Raw genomic sequence first — 18,262 nt, 5'->3', positions numbered from 1 at the left:
TCAACCTCTCCCCCCCTCCTCCGCAGCCCCGCCCCTCATGGAAAGCTGCCGCAGCAGGAGGACAAAATAAAATGACAATATTACTTATTATTATGTTATTTCTTTGCTTTCTTTTGCTGCTCCGAGGCAGCCGGGCGACGCGTCTCTGCTTTAGCAGAAGAGCAGCCACTGCTTGTGATGTTGTCTTTAATGTCACATTTGAGGGCATGAGAAGTGCTCATTGGGGTGGGGTACACTCCACGTATGTTGTATGATTCCCTCCTGAAACTTTAAAGGGCCATCCGGTGAATAATGTCACCAGGTAGATATCAGCAAACATTCTGAAATATCTGCTGCTGGTGAAAGAAAGAAAGTCAGGACTAGGTAAAGAGAGCTGTATGAGCCCTTTAACTTTCGGTTTTTATCAGTGCTTTCCAATGGATTCGTGATGATTTGTCAATCTGCTTCTTCCACAGCCTTCTTCTTTGGCCCCTTCATTTTATCCATCTGCATTTGGGATCAATGCAGAAATGACTTCTCTCCATTAACTTTAATGATCACCTTGGCAGCACTGCAACGATTATGAACAGTAAAGCGTAAACACTGCAATATGAAGTTTTGTTTACATTGAAGATACATGTACTGGCGGAGGACTGCAGAGGTCCTTGCCCGTTTACACTATTCACAAGTAATTCCTCATAGTGATCAGTTTCACTGATTCAAGAGGGATCACAATCATTTCTGTGACGAGCACCTCAATCACAGGTCTGTGTTTTCATTAAATAGATGTGGGCTCTGGGGTGAGTGTTGCAGCCTATCCAACTAACCTGATTTTTTGAGGGATTGTGTTTACCTTTAGATATGCTAATTCAGAGTGACGTGAGCACATGCAGCGAAGACGCCATGAACCAGCAGGGCAGCTCCCCCAAAACTAGCAGGTGACAACGCTTAAACCTGTACATCACAGCCATCTGTTGAAATAGTAACCATGTAGGAATTGAAAATTTCAATGAGGCCAATCGCGATGAGGCTATGTCTTTTTCGAGTATTGATGCTGGTTTTAAGTTCTCAAATAATTGGCTGTTAAGGGAGCAAGGCGTGGGGAGAACATGATTTGACTAAGATCAAACAATTAGGCAAAGTAGGAGAACCAAACCTGCAAAGCAGGACTGCGTGTTTCAAAGCCTATAACATTCCCAATATACTACTACATTTTAGTGTGTAGTCTATATGAGTAGGCGCGCTGTCCCCTACAGTATCATCCAATCACAGGTGTTTATGTTCGGAATTCTAGGCCTATCCCGTTGCCCTTGAATATTTAAATATATTTACTAATCAGGACACAGATTTCAGTTTTTTTTAATTTTCTGTCAAATATGATCAGCTTTCTGATAGAAACCTAAGACATCTATGCATATTGGACTGTGGTATTTTGTTTAATAACTACAAAAACAGCGTACAAAAATCGCACAAAACCAGCTAAAAGTCCAAAACGAAACCTAGCACTACATGCCTATCAAATATTGCGAACTCTCGTTTAGCCAGATTACGTTTTAAATAGAGAAAATTCCCTAGAAGGATCTCCATGCACTACGTTCTTTGGGAATCCCTGTAACTTTGGGTCTCATGACCAAACTGAGCCAAATTTTCCAGAATCAAAGACTGATACTTGTCCTGTCTTGCTCTTTTTCTTGTAGGTCCAGAGTGAAGTCAAGACCCCACAATATGTCTCTGCAGGCCTGCACCCCATGGGACAGCGAGGAAGACCCGGAGAGCCGCAGATGGCTAGTTCGTCCCAAGTCTGCCAAGGGTCGAAATCGCCCAAGCTCCGTCCAGCTCCAGGGGAGCCAGCAGCGTAGAACCCTTGAGCGTGAGGCCTTGACACCGAAGATCACAGAAGAGGCAATGGAGCAGGGACCAAGTACTCAGAGTAAGGAGGATACCCCACAGCACAGAACCCACTCGCAGAACGTCTGGAAGTCAAAGACCATTGATCGAGACTTGAGGTTGGGAAGTGGACGCGCTCAGGGCCCGCGTGCCAGCACAAAAGCAAAGGTGACCGGATCTTGCGCCACTCTGCAAGCTAAGGATATGAACTTTGTCCAGCCTGCCAAGGTGCACACTCAGGATATGAATTTTCCAGTGCCAACTAAGGCACCGTGCACCCTTAACAAGTACTCCATCTTGCCTTCCATTGGGTGCATCGGGGAACGTCCAGCCAGATTACAGTCCGGCCTGTGCTCTGAAGACAGTGGGGCATGACTGGAACACAGATGCTTTCTGGGCCCACAGCTCTTGACTTTGTGCTTCTATGTCGCTTTATCACCAAAGTCTTAAGATGCTGTACTCCAGGTGTACTATGGAGTATCGAATTTGTACACATACTATTGACCTCAGAAAGTTGATAGGCTGAGCTAAGCGTCCAGATGTGGACTGGCGACATGGGGGTTGCACACAGATCTCTGCGGCAGATGCATTATTCTACTGAGCTACCTTCAGGGTTCGGGGGATGGTGTGGGAGCATGGAAGATCAGGAGTTAGGACAGAGAGATACAGAAATGTCAGAGGCAATATATCATTGTCTCTGAGAGTCTACTACATTTGTAATATTGATAAATTTCTACCCCTGTGAATGGGTCTCGCTCCACAAGCCGTATGGTGGGTGATACCTGAGGATACTCTCGACACGCCGAGCCAGGAGCTCTTGCCTCGATGAATGCGAAAGTGCCCGATGTTGTATTTTCAGGTGCTCTAATCATGATGCTGTTTTCGTTCATTAATATTTAATGCTAGATCAAATTGAAACAGAGGCAGTCAGGATCATAACTAGGTTTGCAAGGATTGGGGACATGTTACTGACTTCAGGCCAGCTCTTCTGGCATTTCAAAGGCTCAGACATTTGCCCTCCCCTTCCCCCACACATGCAGTCAGCCCAACCTCCCCCCAAGTCCATACCCCTCCCAGAAAGTAGAAATTAACAGATGGATACTGTTAGGAAATTTGAGGATTTGCCTAGATTTTGCTGACTTCGCCCCAGCTCTACTAGCTTTTCAGAGAGTCCATGCATTCCAAATCTCTTCGGGTGCGTGCAGTGTGATGTATGGCTGATGATGGGGATAAATGTTGAAAGCATGCCCAACTCCCCGAGCAAAGCTTCATGCTACACCCTCGTATGAGTACCACGAGACGCCATTAGAGTCTTTGGCAGTACTGTAGATGGAGAGGGCAGCATTTCTTGATTTCTGCATCAGTTACAAATTTTCCAAACAGATTCTGTGTACAGGATCTCTCAGGGCGATCATCAGTGGATCTCACATAAAGATGAACTTCAAATTGTATTTTCTGACTGGGGTCTCTTACGAAGAAACATATTTGCCAAATTAGAAAATGAAGAAAATCTCAAATGTTGCATCGAGGGAACGCAAACCAAAGACATCGTGCAATTCTCCTTTTTTAATCAAATGATCGGTGAAATTTCTTGACGCTTTTCCACCAGTTGCCCTGATCCCAAAGGTTCTGACCAAAACAAAGCCGGAATAATTGAGATTATGATGGAGCAGATGCCGCAGTACAGGTTATGGATTTTCTTCACAGGTCAAGTTATTTCTCGAGAAGTTGATGTGCCAAGTAAATCTTCTCTTCAGGCTACAGCATCCATGCCAACCATCACTGAACTTAGCAACATGGCTCCCGAATACAGTCAATACTGCCAAATTAAACTCTGACATTCTAAAGGAGGTGAAATACCCATCAAGCAGGCGTTTCTTGGCTTTGAAATAAAGGTTTTACATCTGGTTCATACACATAGACATTCAATTACAAGCTGTGACGAGGCAGCCACATTATATACGTTGTATATGGCCAAACTGGTATAAATCCCATCAATTAAGGTACTCCTTGCAGCAATTATAGATTTCAGAAAAAGTTCTTCCAAGGTGCCTTTTTTCCACAATTCTTTTGATAAAAGACTTCTTAAAGGGTATAAAAAGTCTTTCTGCCAGTTAGAGCACTTTCACCACCAGGGAAATTCTATGTAGTCTTGCAAAGCTCAGGTGTCCAGCATTTGAACCCATGTGTAAGGTTTCCTTCCAAGCGATAGGTCAATAATAAAAAAACAAAAAAATCAGGTGAGATGTTGTAGGCTTCCTCTGAAGTGATCCCACTCAAATCATAGGGAACACATTAAAAGAGATCCAGTCTAGCTATGACCTGTTGCCAGTATCTCCTACCTGCCCTAGAGTAACCCTTGAGGGGTTGGGTATAACTCTGAGAAGTTATAACCACGGTAGAGCTATTAATAGTAACTCTGGCATGATGCTTGAATCCCCTAATATGCTCTCTAGCAAATGTAAGCAAATAGAGACCAAGTTTAGACCTGACATGCTTGTGTCCACATTAGGTGCTCTTACACAGTTTCTGTTGTTTTTTATGACAGTAAGATCCTGAAAACTACTCCCTTTTGCCCCATTCACCACCTACACCCCCAAACTCATCTTCTCTTTCCTCCTGTAAGACAGAGGCAGGTCCCTCTGTCTCTCCCTTTGTTCCCTACTTTTTTTTTTTTCCCCCTTTGCCCCATCCTGCATATTTTTATCCGTCGCTTGTTTTTTTTTCCTTTATTTTTTCTTTTCGCACTTTTTCCCTCACCCCACCCTAAAACTGTTACATAAATAAAAACAAATGTGTGATTTCTCATTGTGGTGGAACACCATAGATTACTGTGTGCACTCTGAATCTCCCTCAGCTATCTACATGCAAATAATAAAATGGTGGAAATCAGTGCCATTGTTACATACAGATGGTCCAGTTCAAAATACTCTGCCTACCACATAAGACACAATACTGTGCCCAATCCATGAAAGCTTCACTGGCAATGACTCTACACGTTTTCCGACTACCTGAAGCAGTTGCAATATCAGAGCTGTAAATTCATTACAATAACAACCAGAAGGCATTTAACCAAGTACACGCTCTGTTGTCTCAGCTTTACTCACTTGTGTTGCCTAGCTTTTGTCATGCAAACAAGCAAACAATGTGCACTCTATTGTTTTAATGGCCTTCCCATTTATTGGGGCATATTTACAAGGGTATTACGTCAGAGGAGCATCACTTTTTGCGACGGTACTGTGGCGCCGTGCCTTGCTCCATATTTACAAGGCGGCGCTAAGCCACTTTGCGTGGCTTAACGCCGCCTTGTTAATATGGTCCTCCTCAACGCAGTTTTCTGATGGCAAATGGACGTGCAATGGGTGTTGCGGTGGGCGTTCCCACGCAACACCCATTGCTTTTTGACACTGCTCTAGATTTACCAGGATCTGTATATCTGAGGTAGTGCCAAAAACGTGCACCTCCCGAGGGGAAGCGTAAGAGTGGCGCAACGAGGAAAAATATTTATATTTGTCCTAGTTTTTTGTTCTTTCCATGTGTGCTGCAGAAGAAGGAGCAAAACGCCATTGATGATTGTTTTTGTGCAGGAAGGTGTCCCTTCCCGCACAACAATGATCCCTGCAACGCAGACACCCTTCCACCACAGTGCAAGGGTGCATGCAGTGGAATAAGGCTGCCTTCTTTGCGCCGGCGCAGGGGTGACGACAGGAATGCGCAATATTGTTGTAAATACATCGCTTTCCTCAACTTAGAAAATGACGTCGCTCGGCGCAGCAAAATTGCTTGCGGCAACGCGCTGCGCCATTTTCTTGTAAATATGCCCCACAGAGTCAAAACAACATGAGTTGCACGAATGCCAGTCCACATATTTCAATCCAATTTCAGTGGCACTCTTTCAGCATTAACAGCATTCCTCAAAGGCTCAAATTGTGGCCAAAGGAGGCCACAATCCCTGCTGTCCCAAGTATGGCACCAATCAGAAAACAACTACATGGTTCCCAAGACCAACTGTTGTTTGAAACAAATGCCCCTGCCAAGGTGTGCTGTGACCCTTGACCTGGCATGACCTGACCTTTGGGACCTTTGCCCATTATGGGTATGGAAGAGTGCCTCCAAGCCACGCCCCTTCTCCTGTGTGTGCAACTCATGTTTGCAAATCCACAGCATGTATTTGTTTCCATGCTTGTTTCTGCTAATGTTGGGTCTTGTACAGTAGCAAGCGCTGTGAGGCCACCCTTTTGGAGAAATGTGCAGCGCTAGATAAAACTTCCTAGTAACCAGGAATAGCTACGGCTCGGAGGTCTCTCCAAAGTTTCCACAGCACATGGGTAGTGACAGAGACCATGACACAGGTTACAGCAGAGAAGAGAACATAACGTGTATTTGTAAAATGCACGTTCACCCAGAAGGATACAGATGCTTATTGTTATCCAACTCAATGGTACTAATTTTATCAACCCTCGAAGGATGAAAAGCTGAGTAGACCCGCCGGAATTTGAACCTGTGACCATGAGATCAAACACAAACCCTTACGGTGAACGCATCAGTACACTGAGCCACCAGACCCGGCCTAACCAGCCACGGTCCATGCAGGAAAGAGCAGAGGGGCCGGGTGGGGGCGGGAGGGGGGGGGGGGATTTCATCAGACGACCATGAGGAAAGATTAATTATTTATTTAATTTCCCCTCGTGGTCGTCTGTCAAAATCCCCCTCCCACCAGGCCCACCGCTCTTACCCGCACGGGCCGCGTCTGGGCCTAACTATATACAATAAATACCTGAAACTTTGAATATATGGAGTGGAGAACATATCATAAAGTGTGTGTCATAAAGTGTGTGTGGCAAAACTTTCAGGCAGTGACATAAGATGTGTTTTGCCGATGTTCACAGGAAATGCTCACAAAATTGTAACCGATTCGGATCTGTTTGTGAATTTAACTCTCACTGTTGACTCTTTTGGTGTGCTCAATAAAATATATATTTTTTTCATTTATTTTGTGGTATGTTTTAGGAGCATACATTTTAATTGCTTGTTGCTGAACAGAAGAGGGTTAAAGGGATCGTAAATAGTATATATTTGCATCACCATTAACTCCTGGATTCTGCACCACCACCAGCTCTTTCTTCACTTTTAGGTATGGCTTGACAGAGCAACTGTCTACGAGACCTATTGTTGCAAATTGTGAAATGTATGCATCAAGTAGGCTTTGGGTCCACCCAGATGAGTATTTCTTCCTTACCTCACGCTATTGGTTGTTTGGTACGTCATTCAACATCCTGTGCAGTGTTTGCATTGAAATGCATGAAGATTTATTTTACATCTCTAAAGTACTCTGAACCATTACACATTAGATTCATTATCTCACAGACAGCCGCGGCTGCTGCTCATTCTATGTGCTGGGGCAGGGCGGGTGGAAAAATAAATAAAAAAGAAATAAACATGCACTTACCTTCTGCTCCCATGCCGCGCTGCTCCTCTGCACCCGACACTGCAATTCCCATGAGCACAGGCTCCCCACGCAATCGCAGTACTTCTCTCACACTTACTCCCAGCATGAGAGAAGTGCTGGGATTGGGCAGAGCGGGACGGTTTCACATTCAGCAGGGACTGGGAGCCTCTGCCCCTGAGCACTGGGGATATCTCCAAGGAACAGCCTGGGGATATCCAAGTGCGTATGTTGGTTTGGCTGGCTGTAGCCAGCCGGCCAAACTGACATGCGCACTTTTAGTGCCCAGTACTCCTCCTCCCCGGCTGGCGAGTGCAACCTGGACCGTCCCGCCTCAGACTCAGTGGACTCAGCAAACCTGGCCGAGTCAATAAAAAATAAAATGATAATAAAAGTGTTTTATTATTATTTAATTTGTCACTTTCTGCCTTTAAGCAGTGGGGCTACGATCCTCCGCCATTGCAGAAGAGCCGCCCCTGCTCACAGATGCACTGTATACATGGATGACGATTCACCAAAATGCCAGGGGCAGAGGTAGCAACATTGCAGACCCTTTGAACTTAAGGACGATACAGGAAGTGATATCATAAGACCTTCTACACGATCACTTATGCCACATGATCTTGATCCTGATGACATCACAAAAATTGACATCAGTGAAGTCTAGTGGATAGCTCAACGAGAAAATCTTTTGATTAATCACTGGGAGATTCACAAAAAGATATTTAAACAAGCATTTACAATGCAATGGTCTCGGCATTGGTAAAGTTAGAGCTATTGGCATTGCTCATGACATTATTTTTGTTTATGTTTTTGTTTTTAAAACATTTAAAGAAACGGCATTGTTATTTAAAATGTCAATAGCTTAATCAGTCTCAAATGCGAGACCTATTGCATTTGCACCCACACACAGAGCCACTGAGTGCTGCCAACTAAGGGTATGCATTGCTGGACTTGGATAGAGAGGGGCTAGGGAGGGAAAGCGTGCCCTAAGAGGGCAACTCCATTTTCAGGAAACATTCAGTGCACCGAGATCTTGCCACGTTTGGTTGTAGAATAGTATAGTTTCAAACAATGGAGACAAAGAGATGCCGTTCAGGGCTTGAAGTTTAATAAGACATAGGTTTTTTTTGATGTGGGACTGAACACTGCATGGGACAAAGCCTAGATCCGAAGTGTGGGGGGGTCGGGTCCTGAAGGGGGTGGTAATCAATACCGGAGGGGTGAAGACATTTCAAACATGGGGAAATCTGCATCTCATGGTCTCCTGTTTGTGTATCCTCCGGGAAAGAGATACCACCTCTATGGAAGTCGCAGCTTGTTTTGTGCTGTGACAACTGTTATTAATCTTTCGAGTTTTATACAGAGCGAACTTGCGCTAAGATATCAGAGAGCAGCTATACAGAGTTTGCACAGCAGCCTTTACAATGATATACAATAGGTGATGTAGAAAATGGACGATATAGTTCGGAGGTAGTGATAGATTATTTCAGAGGTGGCAGGAGTAAATGTACAGTTATTTCCTGGTAGGGATTACCAGTGACATAAATCGATAGGGCCCTCCTACAGCATACCCCAAGTCTCACATAATGTTATGGGGCCTTCGGTTCAAAGGGGGTCTCGTGCGCCACATGGACCTTCATTACGACCCTGGACATCAATCTGTGTTCTGAAAACCTAGAGGCGATGGGCAGTCACCAAACACACACCATGAAACCAAGGGATTACTATCTTACCCCTCACCACACTTTTAGAGCATTTTCATGTACATACGTTAAAACTTTGCTTTTGTTGATAATAGCATGAACCAAGGCACTTAAAAACTACAGCATTACTTCTTAAGTGCCAACAGTACTGAATAATAGCAGACCACTGACCACCAAGGAGTGAAGCTATTTCACACTCCAAAGTGGTTATTCTAGATGGGCATGGATAGAAGAGTAATAGACAGGACCTAAAGTGCTGCTTAAAAGAACATACATCAAGGCACTTATAAAAGAGTTTGTATGGGGTTAAATTAACACGACCCGCCACACGGACAACCTACCGGTGAAAGAACAATGAATAGGAAAGAAAAACCTTGATGTCTGGAGTTTGCACTTAAAACCACCACAGTAAGACAAGACCACTGGAGACATCTAAATAAGCACTTTTAAAGTCAACCTCCGGCCCCCCTCTTCCGAACCCTACGCAGCTGTGCAAGTGTCAGTTGTACTATGTCTGTAGAACATTAGAGGATTCTAACTCAAAACATTTAGATTCTCAGTCTTGCACTTTAAACAACGATAGAAATTAGCTGTTCGGCATTCAGGATTTTAAAGAATGAGAAACAGATATTTGTGCAATTAATGTTTAGGTAACTGTCCATGCATGCTATGACCGAAAGCCTTGGAGTTGTGAAACCAGAAAGTAAGTGGAAAGTCTAAGATTGCTCAATAAAGCTTCCAATGCTGCGGAAGTGTATACCTGCTAGCACTAGACTGCTTCAGATACCGCAGTTTGTAATGTGCACACTTAATATCAGCAGAAAACGCTTGAGGCACCCAAGGAAGTGTAGGATTAAAGGTTCAATGTCTGTGACTAGAGTAGGTGCACCTTCTTTCTTCCAAACAACCAACCCTGCACATAAACATGGGCAGAATTGTCTGATGGGAGGGATGCAGTTAATTTAGAGTACCTGGGACAGGTCCCACAGAGTCACTTTGATCATAAGAGAACTGCACAATCCACACACCCCAAACGGAGGGGCTCGGGGTCAGAGGGCGATGTTTAGAACCAAAATAGGCTCTGGATGGAAAGTGCAGAGCCTGTGGTGGGTGGAAAGGCCCTGCATGGGGCACTGCTCGGCAATAACATTGACTGGGAGCAACTGTTGGGTGGAGGGAGCAGTATCTGTGCGGGAGATCATATGTCCTACTTGATCACGGAGGGGACTTCGTGGGTAAATATCTGAGGTGGCGGGGGCACATAATGGCAGTGGAATGACTGGATGGGACAAAATCATACCTACGGTGGTGACAATTTCTGGAGGGTGCAATCTCTGGAAGGTACAATAATCAAGGGGTGTCATAAGACCCCTTCCCCCTCCCCGGGTGCCTACAAGGGGGGGGGTCATTCTCCCTGGCGGGGTGTGGGGGGGGGTTGTCTGGAGTTTACACCCTGCTATACTCTAGTGGTGCTGGGGGGCGCAATGCATGAGACTATATGTTGAGTGAGGGGGGTGGGTGCTAACTCTGGCACCCCTCCTCCCGAGCTCCCACTGTGCCCCGCGCGCGACCCCAGCTCACCCCGGCTGTCTCCCATCCCGGGGGGGCGGGGTCGCTCGCTGGTGCCGGGTGCCCTCCTCCCCGGTGTGAGCCGCTCCTTGCGGGCTGCCGCCGGGTCGTCCGCACTCCTTTCCCGCCGCTATCTCCCACGGCTCCGTCAGCCGGGCCCCGCAGATGCCACCGCGTTCCCAGCCTGCACCGCGTGCGGCCGGAGGGAGGACCTCCAACGATCCCATCGACCAACGCGCGGCGGGGACACCTCCTGTCACTTCCTGCTTGCCTCTATGATTATCATAGTAGCAGCCGGCATAAACATAGAACAAGGAGACCGTGGGAGAGATATTACTATGGGCGGTACACCGAGAATAACCACTTATTGGTTCAGCAGTGTTAAGTGTAGGGGCTTTGAGAGGCAATTAGAAGAGCGCGTAGGTAAGTGAAGGGGCAGAGTGGTTAGCGCCTAGTGGAAAAGCATACGTCTTTTGATGCTAAGGAGTGCAAACTGGAGAAAACATGAGAAGAAGAAATGAAGAATCCTGGGTGAAAGAGAACCATCAAACAAGCACACCACTGCCTTTCTCCGAGGCGAAGCAGAAATGCCTCGGAGAAAGGCAGCGGCGATTTTGGATTCGGGGCGTGTTCTCCTCTTGCCATTGGCTGGAGGAGATAATTAGAAAAGTTGAAAAAAACACGCCCCCGAATCCGAAAAGGACGGGGCGTGTTCGGAGTGACGGACCTCTTCTCCAATGGCTGGCCAGCATTCAAGAGGCCAGCCAATGGAGAAGAGGGGAGAAGAGGGGCGGGTTCAAGCCCCTCTTCTCCAAGTCATTATATCTCGCGAGCGAGACTTCGCAAGCGCAGCCTTCGCTAGCCGAGACCTAAAAACACAATAGTGATCCTGGCTACCGTTATTAATCCCCATGGACCATGTATCAAATATGAACTATGCTATTTGCTCATTTTTATTGTTAACACGTTTTGACTTATGGTCCCTTGTAAGGAAGTAGCGCACTTGAACCTGTTTTGTTCAAACACATAATTAGGTGTGGCCTAGAGACAACTTTAGCTGTTTCGCCCTGTCAAGTAACAAAAAAAATATATAAAATACTTTTTAAAAAAAAGTTTTAAAAAAGTTAAAAAGTATAAAAGTAATAAATAAAGGATAAAAAAAGCAAATATATACAATCCTCCTGAATATGAGGAAAAATCATGTAGGAAATCAGTTATATATAATTGAACCACTCAGATGGCATCGCCCCAGGATCTGAAGCTCCATGTTTCCCCTGCCCAGCCTCCAGTAATTCTTAGCCGGCATTTGCTGAGTGAACATATGAATCTTATCGCCTGCCACCATTCTCAATTTAGGAGGTACCAGAAAAAAGCAGTCAAGTTTAAGGGTATAAAATCTTTCTTGGTAGCCTCCAGCTAATGCCATCCGCTGAATTCGGGAAACAGGCATGTTGCCGTGGAACAGGTTGCTGCTGTGCGTGAACAGGGGTGACTGCTTCTCTCTGATCAGAACCTCCCAGGTGCACAAAAGTAGTGCCAGGCCAGCAGGCCCTAAGGATCCCTCCGCCGGGTCCCTTCTCAAAAACTATTCCGCTCTGCTGATAGTTACAGTTCTGCGGCATCCAGGAGCTCAAGAAAGCCTAAAATAACTTGTCACTTTAGCATCAGAAAGTGAAGATTTAAAGCTAGGAAAAGTGACACTTTTTTAAAGTGAATAAAAGATTTAAATTGCTTGAAATAAAAAGAATGAGCAAAGAAAAATATTTTCAATTCCCCCCAAAAATCCAGGGAGCATGGCTAATCATCCGACTAGCTGTAGATGGAAAGAAAAACAAACATTGGCAAAGCCAATAGATGTTGCTTTGGGACCTAGTGGCTTTGCGGATGGCTGATGGAGATGATGTACAGCATCAGCAAGACGTCGTGCAACATGACCAAAAGTAAATGAAAGAAAAGCAAAAATAAAAAACGTATGATGACGCGGTCACCGCGGCCTGTCATTTTGTAGGTGTGCGTATGTTGAGAACGCATCATTATGCATGCACACCTACTAAATGATCAGAGGCAATTTGTTTTTCTTTAGCGATCCGAGATGGATCAGTACATTTTTTTAAAACTGAAAAAGAAGTTGTGCGAAAGCACATGTCTGAAGGTGGAGGAGCTAGTTGGATTGAAAAAAGTTGGTGTGTGTGTGTGGGGCCAAGGAGGAGCGGGTGGTGGAAAGCAACAGAAAGTGGGTTGGCATGAGTATAAGAAGGCAGCAGTAAAGGGAGAACAAAATGGGGTGGAGAACAAAATGCATGGGTGAGAAAGCAACAGGGAGGAAGCAGGGAGCAGGATGTTTGGCGGGAGAGGAAGCACAGGAGACAGAGCTTACAACACATGGGACACAGGAACATGGAGCACAGGGGGCAGGTATATGGCAACAAAGAGAAACTCATAAAGGAGAGAGATGGAAAACACATACACTCTCATGGAGATCTTAAGCAAATGCAAAAATGTTCCCTAAAAGTGAGTAATGGAAGGATAGAAGCCCGCCGGTCAGAGAGATGGTAAAGTGGCCATGCTTCAACGGAGGGACAAACACAAGATGGACCAGCTGGTACAATTAAAAGCAGTGAATAAGAAGCAGGCAAATTTGAGTGACAATAACATCAACCAACGGAAAGCAATTGGAGGGCTGTAAGCCCCTGTAAGTTTAAGGTAGCCCTCTCGGAGGCTCAACCAAATAATAAAGGTAAGTAAAAGAAGGACTCTATGAGACCATGAGGTTCCTGTACACCATGTCTACCAACAACAGCTTGTATAAACCGACACCCTCATAATGTGTGTCTTAGCAATTACTAGTATCGGGGGGGTCACAATTCCTAGTAGGACCAAGGGAAGGGGGGGGGAGGCAGGTGTTTCTTCGTAATGCCCTCACACACCCCAAGGGATGTCATGCTTCATCATTGGGGCATTTGTCCCTCATCAGGCTGGCGCTGCAATGCCTGACGGGCTCCTGAGACCGGGGCTCTTTATTGGGGATCTTTTGAAGAAGCCGTAGGGTGCGTGCGGGTGTGAGGGCTAGGTAGTGCACTAGAGGTACAGTGGGTTAAAAAGGTTTAGAGCAGTCCTACTTAGGTCAAGTTTTATTATTAGGTAGCTCTAGCCTGGTTAAAAACAGTGTAGGTACCCTTATATTGGAGTAATGTTCCTAAAGGGCTGGTGTGATGTCAATAGTCAACATGTTTCGTGCCCAAACTGCCCCTAAAGGGTCAATTGGCACTTCGTCAGGACTGTTAAACTAAAGGTAGTGTGTGCACTACTGTCTGGCAAATAAGGTTAGTTGTGCCAGAAGCTGTAGGGAGTATACTAGTAAGCTAGTGCTGGGGTATACTTTAGACCCCTAGCTAACCAGTCAAGGCTGGCGGGGATAGACCAGAGCACGTCGTTGCTCCGATCTAGGTGTAGGTGGGCAACTAGCGATCGTCCTACCCTTGCTCAGTTACTAGAACATGAGTTACCAGCCCTATCACAACTACAAGATCCGCAGAAAGCAAGAGAAACCTGCAGTTGAAAATCAAGGAGACAAGAACAATTGCTGGTGGAATTGGGCGCAGGGTTATGGATTTATCAGGAAATACCTCATTTCTGAGGGTGCCCAAATAGTACACCTGGCATCCCCCAGTATTCCTGCCCCCAAAAACCCGAGGATCCCGGTGGCCAATGGGAGGTGAGAATACCTGGCCTATAGTTGTCCACATTTAACTGAACATGTCTACACCTCGAAGATCATACCATTAAAAACAATTTCACAACTCCCCCTTTGCCAGGTATGCCAACCTCCATTAGCCTCCAGGCAACACAACGCACCCAGGGAACACCCCAAGAAGCGCCCTGGCCCTCTCAACACTCCTGTATCTCATACATACCTTTGTGACGTGTTCCACCAGTACTGCACGTCAGTGCTGGCGATCAGGAAAAACAAAAAGGTGCATGCATTTTATAATTTCTCTCTTCTGTGCGTTGTTTAGCTTTACACACAACATAGAGATTGAGGTGTTATGTACAGGGCGTGAAATTCACAAATGTTGCTTTGACATAATTTCTTGAAATGTCGGTAAAATGATGTGAAATGTAAATCTGTCATTTAGAGGAAAATTTTAGCGAAGAATGTGGCCTCACAATATATCCTTGTGTTAATTTTTGATGTAAGGGTGTATATTGCGCTAAAAAATAGCACAAAAAACTCAGGGGATATGTACAAGAAAATGCTGGATTGCGGTGCTACGCCAAATTTGGCAGCCCGCGCTCCGACAATTTTTATGTGCAGGGATGTGCCGCATTTACAAAATGAAGGCCCAGCCCTGTGTTTCCCCTAGTGCTGGCGCAAGAAAAGCTGCCTAACGCAAGTGCAGGCACCATTTCGCCATGTTGCAGGGGTGCCGGCGCTGCAGGGGCGATTGTTTATGATCGGGGAGGGACACCTTCCTGCACATAAACAATCAATAATGGCGATTTGCTCTTTCTAAGTGTGCTGCACAATGCAGCACACAGAGAAAGAGCAAAAACAAGGAGAAACGAATAATTTCTCCTTGTATCGTCATTCTAAGACCAGGTATTCCCTGGTCTTAGCTTTTGGCGCGGCCCCATCCTTGTAAGTCTGGGGAAGCGCCAAAAAGCAATGGGTGTTGTGGTGGAACGCCCACTGCAACACCCATTGCACGCCCCTTTGCCATGGCGGACTGCAGCAGAAAGGGGCATATTCACAAGTGGCGTTAAGTCACGTTAAGTGGCTCAGCACCACCTTGAAAATATGGGGAGCGGCGCAACGCTGCTGGAGCATCAAAAAAATGACGCTCCGGTGGCGAAAGAGGCGTCTAAATATGCCCCTAAATAACAGAGAACAACAGCCGCTGGCCTTTATGTTGTTTGCGTTGTACCTGCACTATAATTTAGCAGCTAATGGAGGCGTAATTGCACGGCATGTTGTAATGGCTAAATATGGGGAATTTTGTGTAACAAAAGTCACATGAAATTCCTGATATTACGCAAATTACACTGGCATAATTACAATCTCCCCTGTTCCTAATTACATACTGAAGTGGTATTGTTTTACTTTTCTTACAACTCCCCTGCACCTCACTCTATTATTAAATCATACGTTTAACTCGCGTGCAATGTTTCTCATGCATATATTTATTGTAATAACCTTAAAACCACCGATAATGAATACCCTCCCGAGTGACAATAACGCAGACCACCCAGGATATAGCGGCATGGATTAGCAAATTTAGCAGCACAAATATGGAAATTTAGCGGCACAAATATGGATATTTAGCGGCATTTTTGCGGCACTTTATTTTACTCATAATCATTCATTCTCAGCCTTAAATCAATGGAAACTGTTTTAGAAGAGTATTCCACTTTGAAAGAGGCAACCTGGGATATGGAAGAGATGAAGTAGCCCACAGGTGAAGGCTGTTATCCCTTGGAAATGCAATCCTCCATTTGCTTTAGTATAGGTTCTGAGAAGATGGTCTGGTAGCATCCCATAGGAAATGGCATTCCAGAACATACCTTAGTGAAATTAAATATTTGCCTAAGATCACACAATTTCAGCATGGAAGCCACGATTTTATCCAGATCAAGCAGCCCGTCTCCCCTCACATTTGGGGTGCTATGTTAGAGCCAGCTCGGAAAGCCAAGGTCAGGCAGTCCAGGCCAGGGCCTTTGTTGGACCCTTTAACTCTGTTCCCATGATGCCCCTCGGCGGCCCTTCTCTGGTCTCGTGGGTTGTGTCTGCTCTTGGGGGCTGAGTGAAGGAGCAGTTGTGAGGGCCTGTGACCAGCTGGGAGCAGCCAATTCGGCCCTCGTAGAATTTACAAAACACTGGGAGCAGTGAACTGTGCGTGCCTCAATTCAATAAGAAAATGCATCCTCAAGGCGGGCCTCTGCTAAGAAATCACTGGCAGGGTCCTGGTGGCACAGAAGTGACGGGTTTAATGCGCTGGAGCAAAGATAAAAAGAAAAAAAAAACAGATCTTTATACTCAGAATGTCTCTCTGGGTGACATCAGAGGGAACATGTGTTTTAGATAAAGTAGTTCCCAGCAGTTTTAATTTTACCCCAGAATCCGAGGCTAATATTCACAACAATCGAGATTATCCTGGACTCGAGACTGTCTATATGATGTATGTCGGGAACTGCCTGGCCTACATGAAGAGAAATGATGCACCAGTACTAAAGAGGTGTTTGGTTTTGTCTTTGATTTCGCAGGCACTTTTGTAAAAATTGCGTAATTTTTACAAAAGTGCCGATTTCGCAGGCACTTTTGCAAAAATCGCGGCATTTTTACAAAAGTGCCGATTTCGCGGCAAACCGCGAAATCGCGAAATCCTAGAGGGTCTGGTTATTGCTTGCTTGCAATATTAATGAGAGGTGGGTAAATGTTATGTTATTTGGTGGATCTGGGACCCGTTTTTCGACTGGGGTGCTGCCAGTAAAATCAAAATAGAGGGGATGAAAACTTCCAATGCCACAAAATAATGGGATTTAAAAAATATGTTTTCTTTCACCACGTTGGTGTGTCCTGCTGGACACAGTCTAGTGTTTCTGCCAGCCACTCGCCAGAGGGCTGGCCCACACACACACACCCTCGCGCTTCCAACACGGGCGTCACCAGTCAGGTGAATGAATGAATGAATGAAATGAGTTTTGTTATGCGCGAACTTTGCCCAATGGGCGTCAAGGCGCCTAATTCAAATAATACAGCTCGCAAATCAAACCAGCATTCTCTCATTAGTATGCTTTGGTAAAGTACCACTTCTTAAGGGCCTTTTTGAACAGATCAATTGAGGGAAGGGTTCTGACCTCAATTGGAAGAGAGTTCCAGAGCGTAGGAGCGGCAACAGAAAAAGCTCTCGCTCCCCATCTGGCTAGCCTTGTGCGGGGCACTACCAGTAGAAATAACCCAGCAGATCGAAGAGATCTGGTTGGGATATAGCGGGTAATCAGAGACCAAAGTGCATCGTCCGTGCCAGCCGCAAGAGCTCTGTATGTAAGACATAGAATCTTTAAAAAGACTCTATGCTGAACAGGGAGCCAATGAAGATCTCTCCTAGCAGTCGTGGCTGAAGATGCCAAGGGAAGGGCCAGAACAAAACGTGCTGCAGTATTCTGCACGATTTGCAGTCGATGGATAAGGCCCTTGTTGGACTCCACATACAGGGAGTTGCAATAATCGAGCCTGGATCCAACAAGAGCGACTGCAATCTGCTTACGAGCCTGGAGAGAAAGATAGTTACGGATCCTATTTAGAATCCTGATGACACCCCAGCATGTGGCCACGGTCCTATTTACTTGGAGCATCATAGAGAGTGAGGTGTCAAAGACCACGCCGAGATTTCTGGCAGATTGGGAGGGAGTGGGGCAGGTACCAAGAGATGAAGGCCACCACTCGCTCGACCAAACATCTTGGTCTTTCCCAAAGACCAAGACCTCTGTCTTGTCGCCGTTTAGCTTTAGGGAATTGATGATCATCCAATCTGCCACATGCTGCATGCATGACCTAAAGCTAATGGCGGATGTATGGACAGAGGAATGAGCCAGTGACACCATGATCTGGGTGTCATCGGCATAGGACACCACCTCCATCCCCTGTGATCTTATTAGTCTAGCAAGGGGGGCCACA

The 18,262-nt window shown here is 45.7% G+C and overlaps 1 protein-coding gene across 2 annotated transcripts in view; it reads left to right on the top strand.

Moving 5' to 3' along the window:
* LOC146786100 (uncharacterized) overlaps positions 1 to 6,854 on the top strand; it is a 161,292-nt gene extending 154,438 nt beyond the window's left edge. For both annotated transcript variants that reach the window (XR_014970849.1, XM_085635593.1), the window contains exon 2: positions 1,677 to 6,854. Coding sequence is in view for 1 of the 2 variants with exons in the window: in XM_085635593.1 (XP_085491719.1) it covers positions 1,677 to 2,241 (565 nt within the window). In the remaining variant the exon portion in view is untranslated. The remainder of the gene's footprint in view (positions 1 to 1,676) is intronic.
* Positions 6,855 to 18,262: the final 11,408 nt, after the last annotated feature.

The sequence above is a fragment of the Triturus cristatus genome, chromosome 11 (assembly GCF_964204655.1).
Source record: "Triturus cristatus chromosome 11, aTriCri1.1, whole genome shotgun sequence".
Taxonomy (NCBI): domain Eukaryota; kingdom Metazoa; phylum Chordata; class Amphibia; order Caudata; family Salamandridae; genus Triturus; species Triturus cristatus.
Note: the sequence above shows the minus strand (reverse complement) of the source record. Positions and strands in the feature narration are given on the sequence as shown.